The 12,092-nt window shown below is 37.6% G+C and overlaps 1 protein-coding gene across 2 annotated transcripts; it reads right to left on the bottom strand.

Moving 5' to 3' along the window:
• Nucleotides 1–1,250: 1,250 nt before the first annotated feature.
• Nucleotides 1,251–7,988, bottom strand: tcea1 (transcription elongation factor A (SII), 1). 2 transcript variants are annotated; one of them, XM_041802449.1, is made up of 10 exons: nt 7,782–7,988; nt 6,040–6,102; nt 5,845–5,950; nt 5,019–5,121; nt 4,741–4,886; nt 4,550–4,606; nt 4,041–4,195; nt 3,751–3,897; nt 3,521–3,592; nt 1,251–1,666 (listed from the first exon to the last, which is right to left on the bottom strand). In XM_041802449.1, the coding sequence occupies exons 1-10, from the start codon at nt 7,854–7,856 to the stop codon at nt 1,658–1,660; spliced, it is 933 nt and encodes a 310-aa protein (XP_041658383.1). In that variant the 5' UTR covers nt 7,857–7,988; the 3' UTR covers nt 1,251–1,657. The 2 variants fall into 2 exon arrangements, with proteins under 2 accessions (XP_041658383.1, XP_041658382.1); XM_041802448.1 differs by having other exon boundaries at nt 4,741–4,889; nt 7,782–7,986.
• Nucleotides 7,989–12,092: the final 4,104 nt, after the last annotated feature.

The following is a 12,092-nucleotide window of genomic DNA, read 5'->3' as shown; positions in this document are numbered from 1 at the left end:
CAGCAAGACAATGACCCAAAGCATACAACGAAAGCTACACAGAAATGGTTTAAATACAACAAGGTGAATGTTCTGGAGTGGCCAAGTCAAAGCCCAGACCTTAGCACAATAGAGAATTTGTGGCTGGACTTGAAAAGGACTGTTCTCTCTCAATCCCTGTGCAATCTGATAGAGGTTGAGCATTTTTGCAAAGAATAGAGTAAAATTCCTGTCCAGATGTGCAAACCTGACTTAGACCTATCCACACAGACTCAGCACTGGGATTGTAGCCAAAGGTGCATCTACAAAACACTGACTAGAAGGGGGTGAGTACCTATGCAGTCACCTATTTTTCATAACATATTTTCATTTGACGTTTCTTTGTAGAACTCTTTATACTTCAACATTAAAGAGTTCGTTTTCAATTTAAAAGAGGCTAATTATGTTGACCATGATGGATTTATAAAATCATGAAACATCAAAGGGGGTGAAAACTTTGTATAGGCACTGTATGTAAGGCCATGTTCAACCTTGCAACTCATGACCTTCTGTAAACTTCTACTTTTTTGGCAAACATTAAGAATATATGTATTCATACATCACTAATGAATACTTCCTTATGGGGTATAAGAATACACTTTTACATATTCATTTTTTAGCACACTTTCATATCATAAAGATTTCTCTGTGAAACATTTTTCATATTTTGATAAGTTTTGGGAGGTTCCCAATATCGAAGTTGAGAAACAGTGCAGCTTAAGATGTTTACACTTTACTTTTATCAAATGCAGTCCCAGATAAATAAAAAAAAATGTTTTACAATTGTTTTTACAAGGGAAATAAGTTTAAAGTTTCCTTTAGAGGTAAGAACCAATAATGTATGAAGAGATGACCTGTACTAGGTTATACACAAATAAGAGAGTGCAATGAGGGTAAAAAATAAATATATTTTGCTGCAATGCCTCCTGTAAGTTCACTGATTAAACAGACCCATGTGACTTCTCTGGGTTCAGTTTCTTTGGTGAAGCAGCACAACAGCTAGTCAACACAAAGTGGTTGCACCTGGCAATTAATAAAACCTCAAGCAAAGGGACACAAGTGTGTGTCTTCCCGGTTCAGCCAATGACATTATGCTGTCCCTGCACAGATTAATATGCATTCATCAGTACTCACTTTGATGTGTTAAATATTCCACCAACAAATGTACACTCACACAAAGATCCTTAATGGCATCAGTATACTGTTCACAGAAGCAAGAGGCTGCAGACGAATGAAAAGCACTTCTTTTAATCAAATGGATTACACTTTTATTGGGAAATTAAATAAAACAATGCAATGTTGTGAGGGGGAAAGCAAAACAACATTGTCCAAAGTGTTAAAACTACATATAAAAAAATGCAGATAAAAGAATGAGACAAGACTGATCGCATATATCTGACAGTGAGAAACAACTAATAACAATAGTAAAAGATTTTTTTGGGGAGGGTGTTAGGGGATCTGACAACGAGCTCAATCTATGAACGGGGCTTTTATTCAAACGGTAACCGCAGTGGCGTCTTTGTAGGGCATGTTGTGCACCATGTACCAAACAATGCAAAGCTCCAATCTGTTGCAGAGAGACAAAACCTGGTCCAGGAATTTTGCTACTTGTCGGAGTGCCGTGGAAACACCCGCCGATTCAGCAGAACTGGAACACAGAAAACCTCGAATTAGGGTTCTTACATTGAAATAGTCACATTACGCACTGATGATTAAGTTATAAACAAGTAGTTAGACAAGTTTTTGAGTTGGCAAGCTCTGACTTTTTTTGTTGAATTTATTAAAAACAGCAAAAATCAGTCTTTACAATTTTGTTAATCACTTTAATATTCCAATGATTTTTTTTTTTACCAACCTCAAACAGCTTGAAGGGCACTTCTTTTTGCAAAGTAGTAAGAGTTATAAATGAATCACCATTTAAATCCATAGCATTAAGGTAACACAAAATGTAAAATTTTATCTCAGAAGGCATCTTCTCAAATTATATCAGTTTAATTAAATATATGATTAAAAAGTGAAAAAGTGAAAAGCACGCCCTTTCAACATTTTTCAAAAATTAAAGTGTCATGTTATGATTGGTCTCATTTTGACATTATCCATTATTAAAAACATGAAGCTTTTTTAAACTACTATACATTTTATTCACTAGGACTACAGAAAGCTTTGAATTTGTTTGACCATTGACTCCTAAAGGTTTATAATTACTTGTTGTTTTGCAAATGCATTTTGCATTTTTTAATCCACCAACTGGCAATTCAATTCATCTTAAATCTGTAGACAACAATCACATGGCATCAGAAGTATATAGGTCTATGCTAAGTGTAGAACAGCAATGGTAGATTAAGCAAAGGTTGGGTTCAATAAATGTATGCAGGAGAAAAATTTTAAAGACAGTAGAAAACCACCTAACTGACTGAATATTAACACTTGCATTGATATTTTCACAAACATTTGGTGAAAAAACAGCTCTAGATAACAAAGGTGTTGATGGGGTCTGCAGGGCTACTCTGCTCTCCATAGACTTTAAATGTGTTTCTACTAAGCTGTCCAGTTTTGTACAGTGAACCCTGACCTTACTTGCATTTCCACTGCCAATGTGTGTCCAGCCTTGCTCATTGTGATTAGAAATGTGGTTCTTTAAAGAGATTCTGATTATTTGGCTCATGTCATTAGTCCTGAGTTAGACTTTTCTGGCTATTAAACAACGAAACGGGAAAGCAACTCTTATCTTCTGACTAAACCTGTTTTAAATGACTTTGTTGTTCTATTTCCGTTTGATTTTATGTCTTTTTTAACGTATTACATTGCTTTTATATTTTCAAACATGTTTGAAAAATTGTTAGATTTCATGTTCATCATGCATTTTATTCTTTTAATTGCTCATTTTAAATGCAGGCTTGTCAGCTATAATTTAAGTCTAAATAAAGGCTGTTATTATTATTATCAATATTAATATTGTTAAAAGGAAACTGGCTCTTAGACAGGAGCTAGCAGCTGTCATTCACATAAAAGAGCCAGCTCTTTGAGCCAGCTTGTTCCCAACACATCATAATGGGTTCCAACTTGGTGTCCTGGATTGAGTTGTCATTTCAATCTATCCTGGATCCTTGATGTTTTTTCTTTTCTTTTTTTTTTTTTTTGCTAAAAAGGTATATGACTGTTTGCTTTAAAAGCATATTTATGACAGAATGAGGGAAGAAGCTGTTCAGCTCAGTCCAAAACATGGCACCTTCAGTGTTTGCTCATTATTGCCATTGTAACAGGAAGTTAAGATTCTTTGGACCAATCAGGAGGTTGCATTTAGTCTAGCTCCACTCTTCACTTTGTTAAGTACACTTTTACTCTGACAGAGTGGTGCAAACCAAGCAGGATGTTACAGATCCATTCCTTCGGTACCTTTCCAAACCAAAACAAACTGAACTTGACTGCCAATAAAAATGACTGTTACTGTGCAAGCCAAAGCAGGACTGAGAAAATAAATGCCACCCACTAACCAACATACCTTCCATCTATTTCCACACTGATTGCAGAAGACAAACGTGGTCATAGGTTCATCAGCGCTGCGAGTTTGAACCTAGGAATGACAAAAACATACACAAATTAATCACGACAATATGATGCTACTTTGAAATGACAGCCTTTACCATTCACCCTTACTTTAACCATCAGCCAAAGCCTTTTTGCTTTTAATTCTTTGGTTAATAAGAAGTATAGAGTCAATGACATGCATACCTGTGTGTAGGTGCAGGTTTTGCCCTTGCACTTGCCACAGGTGAATAAATCAGTCTGAGTGCCTGCTGTGGTCGCCATTTGATGGTCCCTGACAGCCTCTTTGGTCAAATTCTTTCTCATTTCTTTCAGCTCATCGCTGGCCATTTCCTACAAACAGAAAAACATCACTTTATGATACAGTTACCAACATGGAGGTAAAAATTTACAAACACTTTACAGCTGCAGATACTCAAAATTGTTGCAGCAACAATTGCTGAGTGTGCCAAACATCAAACAAATAGCCAACACACCTCTGCAGTCATCTTAGCCATCCGCTCAGGAGATACACTCCCACACAGCACCGTCCTCCTTAAATTGGGGTTCTTTACATCTTTCAGGTTTGAGATTCGGCTCCGCACACGGTTCTTATATTTCATGTCTGTATTTTTAAACTCCTGGAAGATGCGTATAAACAGGTCAAGGCATTCAATTTCTGTTTTTTTTTCTTACTATGCACAGATAACAAAGCCTTTAATGAGTTAGGTTCGGGGCCATTTTAACACATCCTTAGGTATTTTTTGGGGTCATATGTTATTAATAAAAACATAAAAACTGAACCCAAATTCAAAGCCTCTTGAGGGCTTTTAGCGTTCTATTTCACATTCTTTTGTAATTCATAAACTGTAATCTGGGACAGAGCTCTGATGTACTCATTTCTAACACTGGCATATAAAACTAATTATGAGCATTAGCACAGTAAGACCCATCTTAATATCATAATATCTGGAGGGAACAAAAGTAAACCCAGTATAAAGGATATTTTCCTCGATCTGAGCTCCAAGTTCGTCACAATCAGCACCAATAGCAATATGATCATCTGCCAAAAAAAATAAAAAAAAAATAATAATAATAATAATGCAAAGTCAGATCTTTAAACACAGCCTAAAGTAACCATCAGAAAGGTAGACAAAGCTTGTTGAAAATCGTTAAGTATCTCACTGATAACCTTACCTCCAGTCTGTAGAGCATTCGACAGCATCTCTCTGCACTTGAGCCTGATAGAGTCAGAGGTGCTAGGTGCACGAGGAAAGCTGTTAATTAACGTGTTGGGTGTAACATCAGTGGGCTCACTCTTGCTGCTGGAGTTACTGCTGGAGCTGCTGTAAGAAAAAAAGAACTTGAACAAACGTGTGATGCAAATAAATGTATCCCATTTCTACATTAAACTGACAAAAAAAGACTGTGTTGACCATAAAGCATTATAAAATAATCTCCATTATCCTTGTTACCTTTCCTCTTTTGCTTCAGGGCTTCCCTGGGAAGGAGAAACAACTGGTGGTGTTTGCTCTTTCCTTTTTTCCTCTGATGCTTTCTCTCCTCCACCAGGCTCATCTAGAGTGCAAGAAACACAACAAGCAGTCAAGAAAAAGACAAGAACATTTCCACAGACTGCATTCTCATAAGCTTCGACAGCTGAAAAATAAACCCTCAGCTTTCCTTTTCTTTGTATATTATTGTTTTAAAATGTGTCTGTGTGTTTCAAGTATTAAGCACAAATAACTGTAGCACCGGAAACGTGGGGAGACAGAGGGGAAATAAAAGCAGAAGTACTGCTTAGAAATACTGGAACAAAGGACACAATAATAACAAGGGCTGCATTTACACCACTTATCTCCCAAAAATTCTACTCTTAATTCGCTTAGTTTCCTGTTTATACTGGAAGTAACTTCCAACTTGTTTAAACTTAAAGTTTTGAACAAACAGTCAATTTCTTAGGTTTTATTTTTCTCTGGCTGATGCTGTTTATCAGTGTGGATGTGTGCACTGAAACCTTCACCAACACTGCCAGCTGCTGTTTGTGTTAATACTGCTGAGTGTCTCACTAACCCATCACGCTGTGTTTACAAGATTTGATTTAAGAAGTTCCAGGTGGACATTTTTGACAGCTCAGTAAATGTGTTACCATAAGCAAAGCATCACAATCATTATTACCAGAACAACTCCAATACAGACGGACAATTATTGCAACAGCTTAAGACATCAGAAGAAGAAATTAAATGAACTCATTATGAAACAACTGTCCACACACAGGAAGAGTTAAAATGTTATATTTACCCAAAAGCTTCTTCCATGATTTGATCAAGGACTTGGCTAAGGATGTCACCTCATCGTCTGTGCTCTGCTTGCGGATTGCGTTAACGGACATCCCGATTCTGGTCGACTATGGAGAGATGTTGTATCAGAGTGCATCAAGGATTTGGACACTGTGAACTTCAACAGTGAAACATAAAAAGGGACAAGAAATGATACCTGGAGCAGCTCAAGAGTCATGGGGATACTGCGCAGCTCCTTCAATAGGTCCAAGGCTCCAGCCTGCAGAGGAGAGAAGTTTAGATAAATTTCAGTCTATTACATTTGGATATCTTTAGGTATGTAATTATTCAAGAGCTTTATCGTTTGTAGACACCAGATGCATAGCTATTGGCACTGTTACATATTAGTGTTTATTTATTTACTGAATGTTTATTTGTATAGGGACAAGTATGAAACAAGAAAAGATTGCTGCACATTACAGCAATGCTTCCCGAAGTGTGGACCAGGCCAAGGTACTGTAGGTGGGCCATAAGAGGTCAATGCCAGTAACTTAAAAAATAATAATAACAACAATAATAAATAAAAAAATATCAAAAACACATTTTATATATCATAAAATGCGTGAGTACATTGTTTTTTAAGTCTCAGAAGTAACATAACCCAGCCAGTAGTTTTAACGAAAGTCACCTTTTTATCATTGATTTCATCTGATTATACAAGGGGTGTCACAGTTTAATTGGTGTTAGATTAACTGGTGACACTTTGTTAATCATTCTACGCATTTGCTCAACAAATACTATTAGAGTCTGCAGAGACTTTAATGCTACAAGAACAGAGTTTGCTGGGCAACAATGTAGGTCAACATTTAAGTGACTTTTAAAATGCCTGATTACAACAAAATAAATGGCAGTGGCTCTTGTACTTGTACTACCTGTACTTAGTGAGCGTGTAAACTTGTTCCAAGTAATGTTAATGCATCTGAAAGTAAAGCATTTGCACTGAAGTACTTATCTTTACATGCAAGAAAAATAGTTTGCATGCAGGTTATACATGTTAAAAATGAAATTACTTCACTTATTACACTGAATAGAAAACGAAACTGCAACTGATTTGATAATACATGATTGTAAACCCTTAGAGTGAATTCTCAAGTAAAAATCACAATTAACCAATGTTAGTGGCGTCTCGAAAACATTCGTTTTAGTTTCCCTCGGTTTAGAGCTGTTGTCATAATACTGAGACATTTGAAAATTACTACGAAGACTGGGAGATCATGATTGGCATTTGTCCCAGTTTTCCCGCAATATACAAAAGAAATAATTAAGTTGGCGCTTTTTTCCCATTAATCTGAATAATATGAATGAATAATATTATTCAACGTTGAACCATTGAGGTATCTACCTTTTATTCTCTCTGGTACTGTTACAGTTGCTAGGCGGCTAACGGTTGATCGCTAGCCACTGTACTAATGCTAACTACCAAGCCGTTTGCAAAATCCCACCAGTGGTTGTGATATGATCCTATATCTGATTTTTCTTCTGTCTCGCAAACATAGAATGACGGGACTAAACGAGATACTGTGTTACGAGGCAACAGACTTGCAAAAATCTAGTGGGTTGCTAGGTGGCTAACCGCTATCATTCCAAAGGACTGCCGTTTACAAACACAGACCTGTAAGCTAGTTACTGAAGCTAGCCAGTTAGCCGCAATAAGTAAAATAACCACTGGGCTAAAAACAACGATAACGATGAAATTAACTGAAAAATATTCTAGTAAGATTTCACATCGATGCAACACTGCTCGGTCAATCACTGAAATGAATGTAAGCTTAGACTGATGGGGAAACAGCAGCTAACCCCATTTACATCCCATTAGCGCCAACGTTAGCTGAACATCAACATCAGCTCTGTCGGCTAAGCGGCAGCCAGGTAGGCATTCATTCTTCAACCACATCTCACCCCGTTTTTCTTCTGCGCCATTTTATCCATCTTCTTGGCAATTCTGATAATATCCTCCTCTTCTTTTTTCCCCATGTTGACTGATCCGAAGAAATTAAGTAATTGGGACCAAAAAGGGGGAAAAATCGTAACAAAGACCACGCCACTAACGTGAGAGCGGTGGCGTCTACTTGACGGACCGGGACCGCACACGGATCCTCCGCTGTGTAGCAGACCTGACTAGTCGATGCACGATGAGATCAGGTATAGTTAATAGATAGTGGTTCATGTATCCCCGCTAAGCTGTCAAAGCAGACAGTAGCATATGATCACTGTGCATCAAAAGGGCATGTACTTCGCTTTCATACAGATATCTCACAATTGTAAATTGTTCTGGACTAGCGTGTGCTTTCAGAGAAAGCTTTTTTGAGAGCATTTGACGTGTGTGTACATTTGCCGTTAGGTGGAGCCAATGTGCAGCTTGAACTCTTCCAGTGTTAGAAATGTAGTCTGCTGAAATGGATAACTCTGTATTTACTCATGAAAAAAATACCAGACGATTTCAGTGGGGTTGTCCCCAGATGTAAAGTGAAATGATAAAAATATATTAGACTATGAAAAATTTCGTGAAGACTATACATTTGATGGATCTTTACAACCCTGACATCGTTGTATTCCCATTAAACGAGTTACCAAATAGAAATGCAGAACGTTAACTTGGGTGCTCAGATATTGCAATGTAACATACACTATACGGGCAACAATATGTGGTCGCCTGACCATTTCAGCAACTGGGACTGTAATGACATAGTATTCAAATACATGGAGATTGAACTCATAAGACAGCACACTCTTCATGGAAAGCTTCCACAAGATTTTGGAGTGTTTTTATGGAAAATTGTGTCCATTCATTCTGCAGAGCATTTATGAGCACAGGTACTGGTGCTGGATGAGAAGACCTGCCTGGCAATTTCCATTCCAGTTCATCCCAGAGGTAATGGGGCTGAGGTCAGGGCTCTGTGTGGGCCAGTCAAGTTCTTACACAGCAAACTCATCAAACCATGTCTCTACTTTGTGCATTGGGGCATTGATGGAATAGAAAAGTGCCTTCCTCAAACTACTGCCACAAAGTTGGAAGCACGGCATTATCAAAAATGTCTTGGAATGCTGAAACATTAAGATTGCCTTTCACTGGAGATACAGGACTGAGACTGAACCCTAAAAAGCAGCTCCATACCATTATCCCTCCTCTAACAAACTTCACAGTTGGCACAGTGCAGTCAGGCAGGTAACATTCTCTCAGCATCTGCCAAACCCAAACTTACCCATCTGACTGCCAAACAGAGAAGTGGGGTTCTTCACTCTACAGAATACGTTTGCTCTGCTCCACTGTCCAGGGTTGGTGTGCTTTACACTACTCCATCTTATGCTTGGCATTGGATGTGGTGATGCAAGGCTTACATGTTGCTGCTAGACCATAAAAAATTATTCCATTAATGTCCTGCTGTACAGTTTTTTTTTGCTTACATTAATGCCACTGGAAGTTCAGAACTCTTCAGTTATGGAAGTCAGTAGAGCACTGGCAACTTTAACATGCCATGCATCTTAGCGGTAGACTGCTCTGTGTTTTTATGTGGTCTCCTGCCTTGTGGCTGAGAGTCTGTTGTTCCTAAACATTTCCACATTCTAATAGTATCACTGACAGGTGACTGTGGAATATCCAGCAGGGATGAAATTTCAGAAACCATCTTATTGCAACGGTGGCATCCATCACTGTTCAAAATGATTTATTTTCCATAGATTTTTTTTTTTTTCAAAATGAAACTGCATGGCTAGGTGCTTGATTTTATTCACCTGTAGCAACAGGTTTGATTGAAACACCTGAATTCAGTAATTAACAGGTGTGGCTAAATGCTTTTGTCCATGTAGTTTATCATTGTGTTCTGAATAGGCCTATCTATACACAGCCACTTTAAAAAGAAAACAGGAGGAATAAAGAAGTTTATGTTTCATATATTATCTGCAGCTCGTCTGAAGGACCAAACAATTAAAAACAAAATACAGCAAGTATTTTTGAATCCAGATGATTTCTGAAGCTAAAAGAGCATAACTTTTCCAGGCATTACTATAAAATATTTAGATCAAACAGCTTAGTAACCTGAGCTTTCATTTTGTGATCACAAAAAAAGCTATACTAATAAAAAGGAAGAAAACATTCGATTGACAACCCAATATGACAATTACAACTGCTAATGGTGGATCAAAAGTAGACAATGCTTCATTTTACCAGAACAAAGCCAAAATGGAAAACTCAGCTATGAGAAGAATGCCATTGCACAGATCAGACCTTTGACCCTTGAGTATCATGATGTAGGAATCTTAGTGATGGCACACTGTCGACCTTACACTGCACTTATGTGGCACTGATTGACTTGCTTAGTTGGATCTTACTAATCCAAACAGATCAGCTGGTGACATTTCCCCTCAGAGACTGAAGCGAGGTTAATCACCGCAAATGATTTGAATTATTTAACAGAAATGTAAAAAAAGAAAAGGAAGAAATAAAGGAAACATCTGCCTTATATCACTTCTTGTATTATTATAGTTGTTATATCAAATCAAACAAAAGAGATGCAAAGTTTTTTGTTTACAACAATGTGTTAACATGTTAAAACACTTGCCAGAATATTAATAAGCAGCCACATTTATATGTCCATATTAAGGCGCGAGGAGCACTGGAATAGCTCTTCGTGTTGGACTCTGTTTGACCCCCACAGGCCCCTCCTTGAATCCCCTACTAGCCAGTCACCTTCTACCTGTACCCTCTATGACACTGCACGTGTGTGAGAAGTATTAGCTGCTTTTACACAGTAAGAGGCAATTAATAATTGGAACTCTGTCTGATGGCAGCAGTGAAGTGACACAGCTTTCACCCCCTGATGCAATTAAGTGATTAATCACTAAAGACTGTGCATGGTTCAAACCCTTGGATGTAATTGGAAACAAAAGAGCAGTATTTGTAAAATTACTGTCACATTTATCAGTGATGAGTTTGACAAGGTTATTTAAAGGTGCAAATAGTGATGCACTGTGTTCTGAAATGCAACAGCATATATCCAATACCTGCTGTGAGGTAAAAGTGGGCTCTTAAGACCTTTTTCTACCTCATGCTGTAAGCGCAAGTGCGCAAAATCTTTCACTTAATCCTTATTAGGCCAGGACTTCTCCAATCAGCTTATGTAGGCTGCTTGCAAATGGGCAACAGTGCTAGCCACCTGTGATATATGTACAAAGCAGTTAAGATTTAGTAATATCATCTGATCAGGAGAGTCCACACCTCTTCATGAGCTTTTCTAGCCCCTTCCTGGGTAACTGAGTTATTATGGTTCCCACTACGCTTTTTAATTCTTTACCCAATCACTAATTCATTCAGTTAGTTCCTTTTTCACTTTGTCTTTTAGTTGAAGTAACAAGTTAGAAATTTTACAGCTGCATAAGCAGAGATTACTTGATTAGCACTTGTTTTTGTATTTCATTCCACCTTTTTAAAGCTTGAGCTCAGAAATAATTGAAAAAAAAATTGATTTGATAAAATGTAGGTCACAGTCTCAGAAACATGGTTGATGGTTTCTGTGATTGAATATCACTTTAATAGAGGTACACATGACCAGACTGCTGTTGTACCTTTCCTGTTACCTTCACTTGTTATCCTACCTTGATATGCTGATTAAGTGTGAGCAAAGATTAAGCAAATTAGCCAGGATGTTGCCTGTCCCAAAATAGCCCAGGAGTGCTCCTGAGAGGCTTTGAACATCGCTCGAGAGAATAACGGATGCATTCTTTTGTTGTTTTTGCCTTTATAAAAAAGAGGAAATGTGAGGAATACAGTAAGTTTTGTTCATTATCTTTCTGTTGATGTGTTAGTTTAACAGATAGTTGTTTGTTTAGAACCTACAGGCTGCAATTTGTCTTAATAGTTGATATGCTTAAGCTGCACAGGGCCTTAGCCTGCATCTCTGTAAGTGTACGTGTAGTTAGATCTGTTGTGTTGTTCACAGTATATAGGTGGGATACTATTTAAACAAAAATGAAGTACAATTAGCTCAACTTTGCACTGTATAGTGTGTTTTATGTATTGTGAGTCATATACAGCCAAATCCCTCCATAGCGTGCTAAACAACATAGCCTATGTGCTTTTCCAATGTACTGTATTTTGGCCTTCTTAAATGATGTTACAGTAATCCCACATTTAGTATGTATTACCGCAGTTGTACATTTAAATACATCCATCCATTTTCTATACTTCTATACTTCTACTCTACTGCTTATCCC

This window comes from Cheilinus undulatus, linkage group 13 (genome assembly GCF_018320785.1).
Source record: "Cheilinus undulatus linkage group 13, ASM1832078v1, whole genome shotgun sequence".
In the NCBI taxonomy this organism is placed as follows: domain Eukaryota; kingdom Metazoa; phylum Chordata; class Actinopteri; order Labriformes; family Labridae; genus Cheilinus; species Cheilinus undulatus.
This window is presented reverse-complemented; position numbering and strand designations above follow the sequence as displayed.